At 38.4% G+C, this 14,305-nt stretch overlaps 2 protein-coding genes across 5 annotated transcripts in view; both read right to left on the reverse strand.

The window, feature by feature from the left end:
- GPR21 (G protein-coupled receptor 21) overlaps positions 1–831 on the reverse strand; it is a 3,026-nt gene extending 2,195 nt beyond the window's left edge. Inside the window, exons 1-2 of the mRNA XM_010570729.1 lie at positions 776–831; positions 246–505 (exon numbers count right to left, since the gene is read on the reverse strand). The gene's annotated coding sequence lies outside the window, so the exon portion shown is untranslated. The remainder of the gene's footprint in view (positions 1–245; positions 506–775) is intronic.
- The window catches only part of RABGAP1 (RAB GTPase activating protein 1), a 74,388-nt gene that overhangs the window by 37,046 nt on the left and 23,037 nt on the right, over positions 1–14,305 (reverse strand). For all 4 annotated transcript variants that reach the window (XM_010570732.1, XM_010570733.1, XM_010570731.1 and 1 more), the window contains exons 11-13: positions 11,442–11,616; positions 9,598–9,691; positions 6,503–6,653 (exon numbers count right to left, since the gene is read on the reverse strand). In XM_010570732.1, coding sequence (XP_010569034.1) covers positions 6,503–6,653; positions 9,598–9,691; positions 11,442–11,616 — 420 coding nt within the window. The remainder of the gene's footprint in view (positions 1–6,502; positions 6,654–9,597; positions 9,692–11,441; positions 11,617–14,305) is intronic.

Below are 14,305 nucleotides of genomic sequence, written 5' to 3' on the forward strand. Positions count from 1 at the left end.
GGGGGGCGTTTTCAGGAGTGGCCGATGGCGGTAGGTGCCTCACCCGGCGCGACCCCGGGAGCAGCCGGGATAAACGAGGGGGTCGGCGGGCTCCGGAGTGGACAGCGGAGGAGGCAGGCTCTTCGCCGGCACACCCCGGTCCTGCAGACAGACAGACAGACGCACACCCACGCCCTGGTCCTGCAGACAGACAGACACCCACGCCCTGGTCCTGCAGACAGACAGACAGGCAGACAGACACCCACCGCACGCCCCTGCTCCTCCTCTCAGCACCTCTCCGAGCGGTGAATGACAACCGTCCGGGCAAGGACATGAATTCAAGCGTCTGGTCGTCAATTAAGGCTTTTTCCATCCGAGCCCTTTGGGGGAAATGCTTATTCTGGAATAAACGCTGTCTTTCCTAGGTGTAGTTTGTGTTGCTTAGGTCACGCTTGAAACCAAGGGCAAAGCTGAGAACCGTGTCCCACCATTAATCCAGATGTTGCTCCAGGTAGGTAAGCACCTCCTGCATACGTACACGCAAAACGCGCAAACCCCAACGGCATCGCTATCCCTGACAGCGCCCGAGACAACCTACACCGAACTAGAAAACACAATGACATTCCAGAGAGCAAACGCACAAGAAATTCACAACAGGGCACTTAAACTTGTATTCACACCATAAGCTAATACCATCACGCGTATTTAACCAGAAAATCCTCGTGGATGCATACAAGGCGAAGATGTCATAACAGGATACTGGTATCTTGTTATTTGTCAAGAGCTTTTTACTCACTTGACATGCTGGAAAACACGTTCCCGTGGTATGTGGAAGCTCATTCTCTGACCCGGATACCAGACTGCTCCACTGCCACGGCTCAGGACAGGCCCAACGCCACGGGAATTGGTCTTTGAACTGATCAGACCAGTAAGAGTCTGGAGTGAGGCTCTTCAGCAATTAAAGTCCTTTTGTCAAAAATGAAAGCATGCAACTGGCATCCTTACAAACGTTAAGTCCACACGCTGAATTCAACTGATACCAACGAACCCAAGGTTTCAGTTAACCTAAGCTAAACATTTATTATTCTGTGGGATGCCTAATGAAAACGAATTGCGGCCAAAGGGCTAGATCTCAAAGCAATCACGCTACAACACTGGGGATTTTAGCTGACCTCTAAGTAGAAAAAAACATTTTATGATACACTTGTGTTGGTCAAAAATCTGTGCTGGACAACAGCATGACTTGGCAGATTTTTAGTCTGCCTTGTGCAAAAGCCTGAAAACAAAAACTTGGTTTTTCCCACCCTATCTTAAACCCAAACAAGATCCCTTTACTATTGTCCTTCATTTTCATTGTAATTTATGGCATTTCTACTCATGGCAATTGAAGTACTAGAACTGTAGCTAGGAAACATAAACTTTGAATTAAATTTAGGAAAGGGCATTGTGGTTATACAAAAAACAAGCTATGATTGAATTACTGCTGGAGAAATGATCTCCTATCTTTCCAAAGGAGAGAATGATTTACATACCAATTGATTCAAATAGTATTTCTGGATCCTTAGGCATAAATAGACACATTATAAACATCCTCAAGAAAACAACATACATTGAACTTTAAATATATCTCAGATATATAAAAACAAGGTGGCATTGGAAATTGTGAGACTGACCAAAACAACATCTGGTTGCTGAAATTTCAAAACACAAGATGCACCGCCAAATCAAAAACTCCTCAATGTTTAGATTTTTATTAAAAGTACAAGCTTAACTCCTGTACAGCTGACAGGTATTTCTGTAGAAGAGAGACATTGTTTTTTTCCTTTAACTGACATTCTGTTGTTTCCCCAAAGCTGAGAGTAGTAACTCCATTCAAAGTTCATGCCAACTTAGTCCTGCTTGCTTAAAACACCCAAGCCCAAATGAGCAATATCTCAAGTTAATTCCCTTAAGCACCCCTGCACCAGAAGCCAAACCCAAGTGGCCAACAAAGGGTGTAAACTGCAACTGGAAGGTAAGTGGGCTGGAGATACACCTGCCTGCTACCCCAGCTCTCTGGCCAAGAGCACAACCAGCCTACCGAGAAGAACCACTTCTAAAAGACATTAAAACATGTGGTTCGGATGGCTGAGGTCTGTGAGAGATTGAAAATATTTCTGTATTGTAGAGACTTCTCCCACTCTATACTGTGAGACAATGCAACCTCATCTAAGACTATTAAAAGGTATTCAAGAAATCATTCAAAGTTACAACGAGAACTCTTGGGAAAACTACTGCTTGTAAAAGATAATTAAACTTTTATCACCACATGATCAAAACTAATCAAACAAGGGATCTAGAGGTTCAGACAGACTGACAGCAAGGCTACATCATACTTCTTATACCGTGGTTCACAGACGTATGTTAGGTTTAATTTCAGTTGATCGTACACAATCGTGGCCCTTTGTACTCCTGAAAATTAAATGTATTCTTCTTAATTTATATGAACATATGGAAATGTCATTGTGATACAAGTGGAAAATAAGTGTTCACCACCCACAGCTAAAGTACTGTTACATTTTATGCCACTGATGAAGCAACACATTCAGTCAAATAATGGTAGTGACATTTTAATCTATTTCTTCATTAGAAACTAGTATCATTTGCACCAAGACAGATGAATAGATTTGGTAGAACTTCTGTGTACTGTAATCCTCTGCTCATGGAGACAAAAAAGTGGGAAGATTAGAAAATAGGTAACAAGTGTCCTGCTATAAGAAGAACTGGAACAAATTAATCTCTTACCAGGTCTACAATTTCTACCAGAAACGGTGACCCCAGGGTAACATCCCAGGATACTCCTTCTGCCACTGGATTATCTTTATTTTATTTTATTTGTGCCACAAGATGTCCCTCTCACATTGTAATGTTCTTAATATAGTGTATTTATCTGGTACAACAGTTCACTTTTTTTCCTTTCGACATTGTTTCCTCCCACACAGACCTATATCCTTATTTTTTCCTCAATACTGTAAATGTCGGGTTCTTAAAATTTTGGTATCATGAAGTACTTCTCCACTGAGAAATCGCCACTGATCTGAGAGATTCAGTAATTGCATTAACACTTTTTAAAAACCTTGTCTGAAAAGTGGCTATTGTCTATTTTGCTTTGTATCATGATTTTTTTTTTTTTTTTTTAACCTGTGTGGCTCACTTTACATGTTTTCTACTCAACAATACTTTCCATCCACCTATGAGCGTCAAAAACATGAAGTATTTTTCCTGCAGGTGTCCATTAATACCTGGAGCAAGTCCCGATGTCTGTTTTTCTACCTTTCAGTGGCTGGAAGCTTGAAGATTAACAGCCGTAACCATGATTGCCAAAGTCCTACCAGGAACAGATGCCTCTCAAAGGGACTGTCTAGATCGTTTTACCTAGAGTTTGCTTTCTGTCCCCAGTAGGGACATGACCTTAATTCACTGGGCTGGCTTTCATCCACGCTCCCCACCACGAGCACAGCAATCTGGAGTTACTAAAAGCTTTATTACTGCACACAGATGGTGTGCAAATTCTCAAAAGTAATTTGTGGAAGCACCACAATGGTGAAGCTTAGACACTACCGCAATAACAAAAGCACAGAGTACAAAAAGCCAGCTACTATTTATCAAAGAAGTAAAGAGAAAATAATTAATAAATACAGTCATGATGACTAGAACGCAACAAGCACGTCTTGAGGCACCAATGCGACACAATTTTTAATGTACAAGTCAGATTCAGGAAGAGACCTAGACACAGCCTTCACTGGTAGAACACAATAGAAGACATTTCCTTTTCAATCATTCAGTAGCCACACATCAACATTGAGCAAAAAACTACCCTTGCAGCAGTTAATTTGCAAAAGAAAGCAAAAAACACAGATTCACCAGGCACCAGGGGCCAGAACTGCACAGAAAAGCAAACACCAGAAGAAATACTGGGGCGCCTGCATCCAACACCCTGTGCACAAGGGGGAGAAAAAAAAAAAAAAAAGTATCTCTGAAAGAGGCCAGAAGCTTTTGAAGCAGCTGTCAACACAGATCCTTATTAATTTGGGACTGTGCTGCCGCATGGGGTCATGAAAATGACAGAAATCAAATGCAGCTACAGGAACAGAGGTCAACATTAAGAGAGAAGGGGCACTGGATTTTGAGTACTCAAACAGGCTTACTGCATCTCACTACTTCCACTGAAGAGCAAAGGTTTTACATCAAGTCCTTGTGCTTCTGCACTACACCACAGCAGTTATTCTCAGATAAACCATTTTCAGTGCATGGTAATGCAAATAACTGCGTGCTTGCCAGATAAGAATTTGTATTAGTGACATGCAAAACACGGCGAAGCATTACGAGGATGGTAAAGCGATGTATTATAAGGCACCCTTGCCTTCACAAAATCAACAAATTTATTTTTTCCCAGACACATTTTTCTCCTGTACATTGCTGCATATTGACTGTAACTGAGCTGCTATTTTAAAAGCAGTAAGAATTAGTCACATTCCAACTCCAAAATTATCAAGTAATCTATGAATGCAATGAAAATAAAAAATTAAGGCCAAAGTGCAGTCCAGCATTATTATACTGTTAGTATATACTATATACGATGGGTCTGCAAACATTCTCTTCCTGGGTCCTGAATTCATGTTCTCATCAGCCTCCCAAACAAACCTTGCATTCTTTGCCTATTCTTATCTTTAGTACTTCCTCACAGCCACTGATAACCTTTTTTGAAACCTTACACTTCTTCCACTGCCTGCAAATTGAAGAAATGGCAGCTCCACCGTGAACCAACCAAACATTTTTGCTCTCAAAGCACCAACCTTTGTCCATTCTACAGGAACAGTCCCAGCCCATTTTCATATTTAAGTCAGAACAAGGCAAACAGCCACAGCTGTGGTCTAATACGGCACTTCCAGATTACAGGAGACTTCACTTTCATTTGCTCGAGCTGGTTATTGTAGCATGCTGGTAGTATACTACAGACCTCATATGACTACAGCTGAGCCTGAAAATGGTCATTCAGTACTCATTTTCTTTCATTGTTTAACTTCTTAACTAGTTTCCACGCTGAATGACCACTGCAGGTATAGCCAGTCCTTTTGCTGCAGAACACAGTGCTGGATCAGCCCACTCTGCCTTTTACTTGCACTCTAGGGATGCTTCCAACACATTAGATCCAGGTTATTTCCTTCATCTCTGCCAAGTGTAAATGAGTGGAAAGGTTCACAGATTTAAAAATGAAATGTTACACTGTTCCTTTCTAGTTCACAAAGATAGTAGCAGTACATGTCACCAACTGTGCCACAAAGATATCATCTTTTCCATTCTGATACCAAAACATTGAAACAGAGAAACAAGTGACACTGTCAGCTACTCACTAGGCAATTAAAATAACACAACAGGATAACTGTGATACACTCCTTGCCAGACCACTCAACCTCCATGTTATTTGTATGATTTATTCACCATAAAATCCAAGTTATAGCTCTACAACGCATGTTCCAATATTAAGGAATTCAGATCAAGTTTCTTCAATAAGTATGTGAAAGTATTTATGGCAGAACATTTTTAGCTAATCTAACATGATTCATTCAAACCACGTAGGATCCTTCCTGCGTGATTCCAGCAGAAACTGAATTTAATTTCAGAAGCCCTCTTGCCCTCAGAATAAGGTCTTTAATTGCTCCTTGCGAATCTGTGCCATCAGAACATAGATATACAAAGGCTGATTCAGTTGTTTTGCCTTTTTAACTAGTGAATAATTAATTTCTCTTATATATGTACTAAAGTTGCATCATTAATAATTTCTAATATAGTCCTTCTAGACTTGCATGTTTGATGAAGGCAGTAAAATACAATGTATCTATACAGACAATGGTCAAATCCAAATCAACACATCAGTTCTCTGAATAAGGAAGTGACATTTCATTTTGTGACCCATTTTTTACTCAAGAACCTTGAGAAACACCAAATCATGTCTGCATATATGAATTCTTATTTTCTTTTTACACATTACTGAGGTCAGTATTCAAGATGAGAAGTTAAAAAACTGCTGTCTAGTGCAAAAATGTCCAAAGTGTTCTGTTTTTTCTATCAAAAAAGGCAGCGATTTCAACTAGCGTTGGATTTTTAGCATAAATGTTAAGACAATACAGCGAAATTCAGCTTTCATTCAGGAAAGCCAAACAAGCAAAGGAAATGAGCTCCCTGAATCTCTGTCAATTATGAAAGCAATTAATAGAATACTAATTTTTTTACAAACTAACTCAGAACTCATCTGAGTGAAACAGAAGTAGGACTATTAAAAAGAAGGCACTAAAGATAATGCCACAACTAGCACCGCATGTTAGGGGTTTTTGTTGGAGGGAGGACTGAACTGTACTCACTAGTTGATACACTACATACAGATACACTCGTGAACCTTTAAGCAAGAGGGTACACACAGTCTCTGTATTTCCATTCCTTAAGAGATGGGGGGGCGGGGAGGAAATGAAAAAAAGCATTCTACCTTTGTGATGAGAATTCGGTACTTCTCCACCAGGTGATCGTTATTATGACACCCTGCCAGCAACTGCCACACTTCTCCTCTTAGGGCCTCAGGGACACCACTTCTCACCAATGCTGACAATGTCTTTGGCCTCACACTCAAATTGAGGTGCCTGGGTGTAGATGAAGGCATTGTTACTATTATCCAAATACAAATAAATGAGTACATGAGCAACAACTGATGTGTAACATCAAACATGTCAAATGACAGGAATTTCAAGACAGTCCATACGTTGCCAGAGTAAGTGAAATTCAAGTTATGAAAAACAACAGATTTGGAAAAGCGCTTTCCAAACTATTTCCTTGATTTCCATTAAATTTAAATATAATATAAATATATAAAATACTCAACAAACCAAAACACTCCAGCAAAAACTAGAACTGGAGGACAGACAGCACACCATACGATTCCAAGCTCAGAGGATTACACCAAAACAAGAATTAGTTTGCAGAAGCATATACTGCTCTCTAGACTTCCTACACCCAAGCAGGCAGGTAACCTTCTAGGTGAGGGAGGGAGAGAAGGCAGGCAAACAGAGCTATTAAAAAAAAAAATCTCACATGGTTATCTATCTACATCCATGCATTTAAGCAGCTTCCACTGTACAAGCTAGTCCCATCTAAACAGTTTTTTCAAGTGAGACCGGTGACAGCTCATAAATTACAGCACTGCAAGTTGTAAAAACTAAACCTACACATAATTTATGCAGCTACAGAAAGTTAAGCTGAACAGTCCATTCGTGGCTTATACATAAAATCCCCCAAAGACAGAGGCCTTAAATCAAAGAAATTACAATTTTTCTGCAGTTACTAAAAAACAAGCTTCTAGATAAAATGATTAAGAAGACTGATAGACAAAGCCAGGCAAAAAGCCTGAACTTATGTCATATTGATCGCATTATCTTCTTAACAATACACTGGTAGTTAATAATGTTTGTTAACAGTCTAACAGATAGGTGGATGATGATTTTACACAGACTGGGACTCCTTGTTGCCCTTCTCCAGCCTACAGTGTTCCAACACAGTAATCTGGAGACGAGCAATGCGGACATTTAAATCAGTATATATTGCACAGAACCTACGACCATAATGTCTTCCTTCGCTTTGCTTTCTCTAAACAAAATCAACTATAATAAAAATAATACTTATATAAGAGTTACATTTGTATCTACATACAGTCATATCTATAGACTTATATATCATATATTTATAGAGCATTTATTATACCTTTATAATATATAAATATTTATATATATATTATATAAAATACTTGTTATATTCAAAATACTCGAATTCTTTGTAAAGTCCTATACAACTGCTTTGCCTTAATCTTGGATCAGAATAAGTACAACATTAGTTCCAATGAATACAGCCATGAACTGTAAGGCTGTAGACTAAAAGCCACACACTACGAGATTCTTCCAAAGTATTTGAAATGAGAAAGTTGTGTGACTCAGCAGTTACGAATTATGAGCCAAATATTATTTGGAAATCACAAAATACCAATGCATATTTAATTACTACACAAATCTAATTACAGGATTCTACAAAACTAGCATGAAACTACCTGAAATCTGATTTTTATGATTTTCAATCCTCTTATGTTAAAAGCTCAAGGATCATCACTTCCAAATACTCGTTTTTAGTTAAGAAGGAAAGCCCTTTAACACATATTAAAGTTGTTGCCAGCATTAGCACAGAAGCACTTCATATCCTCTTAGAGCTGCCAAAACATTTTCAATAGGAGTCAGGTGGCTTAATTATCTTTGAGTCCTTGGAAGAATTACAAAAAAATTCAAGTTGAAAGAAACCTTCTCACAGCAGCAGATGCATAGAGCTCATCTGTTAAAGATGTTTCTACAAGTCTAGGAGAGGGAGGGAAAAGGGATCATATATCATTTTACCATAGCCTTCCCCTTCTTACGAATGTGTCCATTTCTGATGTCCGCTATCTTACCAAGTTAGTGCAATACATTAGTGCAAAACCAAACTGGAAGTAAAAGTACTTACTCAAATAAGTACTAAGTAATTGCAGAAAATAAAAAAATAATGCTAAATGGTTACAACCTTAATTTAAAGAGAATCCTGGCTAAGTGGTCACATCAATACTTTTCCTCAGCTAAAGTGCATGACTTATTCTAATCTCTGCTGTCCTACTCCTTAGATCTAACATTCTATACAGATCTTTGATTTGCTGTACATCCCTTGCGCTGCACCTCTAACATTAGGAAGCAGAAGGCAACAACCAAAGCCAGAGTCAAAATGTAGCATATTTGAGCTCAATCTGATGTTGTGCCTGTCATCCCCCTTTGTGGAAAAAAAAACCCCAAAACTGAATTTTGCAACAATCGGCATCACTTTCTTCTAACTGCTCAGGCTACTTCAAGATGAATAAAAGATCCTTCATGAAAGGAGGACAGGTGTTGCATTAGCAACATGACTGTCAAGAAACACTCTTCTTGTAAACTGGCATTTTCTAGGAAAAAAAACCAGAAGAGCTCATGCACTTCCTTCTTGGCAGGCTCTGGAGCCATCTTCCTTTAGACAACGGAGGAAAAGCATCTTCGCTATCCAAGTACAAATCTCCCATATTCTTAAGCTACAGTTACTAAGATATGACAGCTGCAAGAAAAATTGGCTGTGAACTACATCAGAATTACAAAGAGGAATGGAAGTGATCTATGCAAAATAAAGACAAAGGGCTGTATTTTCTTTATACTACTTAGTTTAGGTTTTTCTTTAATAAAATCCCAGTGAAACTCACAGATAGCCAAAATACACATGCTAAGAGAGAACCACCTAAAGACACAGCACAAGTGAATTTCTACACAGTATTTAAGCATGCACTCAGAAATGAAAATACTTAAAACACCCTCTGAAGAAATCAGAAAACACAAAGCCAGAGAATAAGGGGTGTTGTGGGGATGATAGAGGACTAAATTCATACTAATCTCATCTCAACTGGCTTCCGGAAATAACAAAAACTCCAAGCAGAAGGAGCAAACAGAATGAGAGTATTCAGAATTGTAATTTTCAGAATGTGATTTTGCCACTTACCATTTGGACAGCAGCTCTCCCCACGTCTCAAGAATTTTTTCTGCACACTCTTTGGAAACATCTCCAGAACCACTTAAAAGTGGTTCGTCGTTGTCTGCCAACAGAATAGAGGAGATGCTATGAGATCAACAGCCATTACTCTACCTTTACAGATTTAAATGTCGCTCTCTTAACCGTATCAGCGTGTGGCACAAGAACTCCCTCTCATTTGCGGTGCAGTGCTTGGGCGCTCAACGCAGAGAAGGCAGAAGTATACTCTTCTCAGAGGCGCGCAGTGATGTAACACGAGGCAGAAGACAAGCAGCAACATGTGAAATTCTGGTTAAAAATCAGGAAAACAATTTACCATGAGGGTGGCCAAACTGATAAAAGGGCCCAGAGAGGTTGTGGAACCTTCATCATTGGAGACTGTCAAAACACAACAGGACAAGGCCTTGAACAATCTAGCTGGCTGGATTCACACTGAGTGGGAGGCACAATTACTCCAGAGGTCCCTTCCCACTGAAGTAATTCTATTCTTCTACCTCAAACTTTTGGAAGGCTACAAAAATTCTCAAAGAGCACAACTTTCTGTATGTGAAAAGCTACAATACTGTAAAAGCAAAAAAGACAATAAAATCAACATGGTTCCACCAAGCAGCTGCAGACTTGGCATGTTGTTGCAGATCCATGAAAGTCCACGTGGTATTTTACTTTTAAATGTTTTGTACTTTTACTTCGAAAGCTACTACTCTTTGGTAACTTCCTTGGCTTAAATTAAACAGCTTTTTGAATGAAACACATTAAATGCGGTGGAGGGGGAGGATTAGCATAATCACAGTAACTCTTTTTGAAACCAATACTAACTGATGTACTCCCAGATATTTTTAAACACTTACAGCAAGTATCATATACAAAACCTACATTTCATTGATACAGTAGCCAACATTGGTTTTGCAGTAATGAGGAAATATATTCTTTTTCATTAAATCTATGCTTTCTGAACTGACACCTGAACTTGTCAGCAAACTCTTGCAACAATGCAAGTCATATCAACTGTAAACAAAATATAGGTATATTCCTGGTCTAGAAAAGAATACCACTGTGGTTTAGCGTAGTGGCTAGAGATTGCTAATGAATAACACTTTGCAAATGAGTTAATTTTCAAACCAGCTATCCCCTCCTTCCCCTCCCCACCAAGAAGGGAAATTAAAGCACAGAAGTGAAACAATTCACTCAAGGCCACATAGAAGGCCAGTGGAAAAAGTGAAAAAGCAGAAACCCAAGTCATCTACATTTCAGCTCAGAGCTGTAAGGCCAGATGTTTATATAGTCAGAACTAGTCCATATTTTGGTTTAAGAGAATTTTTTAAAAGCAGAAAAAAGATCTTGAAAAAGCATTAAGTTTCAAGCTGGGCAGGTCCTGGTATAGTTTTATGTATTACAGATGTCTATACCCGCCCCTTCACTAAAATATGCTGCTTGCTTTTATTTCCAAATAATATCACCTTCTCATTTGTACTCTCAAATCTGTTCACAGCTGCTCGAGGAGGGGCAGAAGCTACATGATAATCCCACATTTTTAGCAGCCTCTTTTCACATTGTTCCAAATATATCATACTGGGGGCTTCAAGAGGCCTGGGCTGAGAAAAGTAGAGACACAAAAGTGTCACACAAGGGAGAGGCTGATCCAGAATGCGAGGGTACTGGTTATCGAATACTCACAGCATTAAAGCAAGGAAAAAAAAAAAAAAAATTTAGTAGGCCAGATTCTGACTGGAAAGGATTTGACATGTTTCATAACTATGTTATTTATCAACTGCCCATTCTTTCCAAGTATACAAAGCATACAATCCACTTCTTACCTTCCTCTTCATCATCCTCTGGAGGAGAAGGAATCATCGAGCCCTGTGACCCAGACTGGGGCAGACGAAGAGAGGGGCTTGCTGTAGTTTTTCTTCTCTCCCTTTCTGACTCACTTTCTAGGCACACAACTTCATATAACGTGTCCGAGTTATTCTTTCTGTCCTTTTGCTTTATCTAGGAAACAAGTTTCATTTTACTGAGAAAAGCTATACAAATGCCTAGATTAATTCATAAGGTTCTACCTTCTCTTTTTGGAATAGGGGAGCTGAGAAGCAATTTTCATCACATGCTACAGTGAGGAATGTTCAACCCTTGCAGCACACTTAATGCATAGTACAGGCCTGCAAGTGTTTCTACCCCTAATGCCCTAGAAAAATCTGTAAGCATACTGCACCCAAAAGGAACAAGTATCTGTAACAGATAGAGCAGAAGTGACGTTGGGGTCTGCCATGCATAGGTAGCTCATCTTTTCAACTGTAAGTGGACTGGACACAAATGCATAGATCTTTAAAGCTGTAAATGCATCTGTCCAACAAACGGTCTAAGAGAGGAAGGTTCCTTAACACGAAGCAACTCTGCCTTTATTTAAAGATTAGTGGAAAATTAAAAACAAACCTTTAAAATTATGTGTAATTTATTTCTTTAACTTTCTGGGGATACTGATGGTGGCAAAAGGAGAGTTTTAATAAAAATTATTTGGATCTCTTTTCCCACCATGACAATTGTCTTTAGAGATGCTTCCAAGTCATGTATGTGTGTATACATTGCTGCAGGAACACAAATTGTTGAGTCCCAAAGTCTATTACATGGCTCTGTTTTGTCCTTAATTTTCAATGCTTTGATACCTTCCTTTCCTTTAAAGGAAGATTTTTCTTTGTGAAGTGGTTCTAAAATTTTAATACAGTCTAAGGATTTGGAACTTTTTTTTCATAAATGAATAAAAATAGAGAGTAGAAAAGGAAAGGTGAAGAAAAGAGGGAAATAAGATTTATAATTATACTCTACACTAAGCTCCTAGTGCTCAAGTTTATCCTTTGGAGTATTAAAAATGAAGAGAAATACATCAAAACTAAAAATGACTAAATCACTAAATGTAATCTGAGCAAATAAAATCCCTCTGCTTCCACCATTTCCGAATAAAGAAACACTGCCAAAGTAAGATAAGCCAATTCTACACAGCTGTATTTTTAATAGGCTAATCATGACTCCATAGAAATAGGTTTCCCTTCCAGGCTTATCAGGCAGTACATTCTATATTTGTTGCATCCACTATGAATTTTGATAATCTTCCATTAGTAAACACTGGAAGTTGGATAACCTGACAGTGCCTGTGGAAAAAAGAGAGTTAGCTAAGATAAGTCACAATGCCTGTGAATTTGCTAAGACAAAAGATACAGAATTAGCTAAGTAAGATAAGCTTCCTTTAAACTGCCAAATAGAAAAGGCACCTTTTGGAGGTTGTAGAATATTTATAGCCCAACAGCCTTAACTGTTCAACATTTCCATGCTCCACCTCAAAAATATCCTAAGTAAAAAGACTGATCTCATCCATGAAGAATTTTTCCACCTTAAATTTTGAAGGAAGTTCTAAAGGAAAGTTTCCAAAATGTTTATTCATATTTTACATAAAAAATACAACATACACAAAAAAGAATCCGTAGTGAACCTCATCTTTGTTACTACCAAGATGCCATTATTTGCGAGCACCTTAAGAAAAGTGCAAAAAGAACTAAAAGACTCGTTATTTAATTCAAAACCTCTTTAAAAAGAACACTTATCAAGAAATCAGGACTCCAACCTTGCTTTTTTGGGCTGCACCCAGAATTATAAAACCTTAAGAGAGGACATACATCCACATTGTTATTTGCTTCTATATATTTCCATTGCTTTAAACAGGACTTTAATTTCAGAACAATAATTTCTAAAGCAGGAGAACAGCTACTTCAAGTACATCATCTCTTTAGTGACTTGGACCTTCAACTTTCCAGCCTTATTTTGAGACTAAGTTATTGCCTTGTACTGCTATTATGAATATCCTGGACAGAAATAATCCTTTCCTTTTTAGTAGATAGGGTAAAAAAGTAAGTTGGAAAAAACAGTAAAAGTTTTTAACAAGTTCTGGGGATTTTTTTGTGGTTCCTTGGGTCTTTTTTTTCCCCCAGGGCAAACTTGGGGTATGTTTGAAATCTCTGCTTCCAACCATGTACAAGGGGGAAAACAGCCTTTCACAAAGAATAATTTTTTTTCTCATTTCAGGTGGATGTTTGCTCATCTAAAAAAAATAATAAAATATATTGGATTTGTATGATAAAATCAATTTAGTGACATATCAGATAGCATGTCACCAGGATTATATCAAAGCCTTTTTTTTCTCTTAACCCTTAATTTTACATACTTACCCTACTATACCCTTATGCAAGCAACTCTCAGCATAGCCCCTGTTTGCAGATAAATACTCTGTTCCTTTTATTTCTGTGGTTTGGCTGGAAAATCCGTAAGCCTCTATGTAACTTTGCAGCCTCATCAAAGCTATCAAAATTTGCTTTGGAATGAGAACATCCAGCTTTTAATGGGAACTTTAGATAGCCAGCAACAATTAGCATAATGAAGGATAGCTTTTCTAAAATTGAAGAGGTTTATTATACTACTATGATTCAGGAGTAAAATGCTGAAATATGAACGTTATATTAGTAAAGATTTTACCAATCATAGGGAGAAAAAGCCACAGTGAAATTCTGATCTGCCAACAGGCACTAATAACTACAATTTATCTTTACCTTCAGTGCATTTGCATTTATTCAGCATTGTACCATAAACCTACCTCTCAAGTCTTGAAACAATATAACTGACTGTGCCACAGTTA

Source organism: Haliaeetus leucocephalus, unplaced genomic scaffold (genome assembly GCF_000737465.1).
Source record: "Haliaeetus leucocephalus isolate CR32 unplaced genomic scaffold, Haliaeetus_leucocephalus-4.0 Scaffold306, whole genome shotgun sequence".
Classification (NCBI taxonomy): Eukaryota; Metazoa; Chordata; class Aves; order Accipitriformes; family Accipitridae; genus Haliaeetus; species Haliaeetus leucocephalus.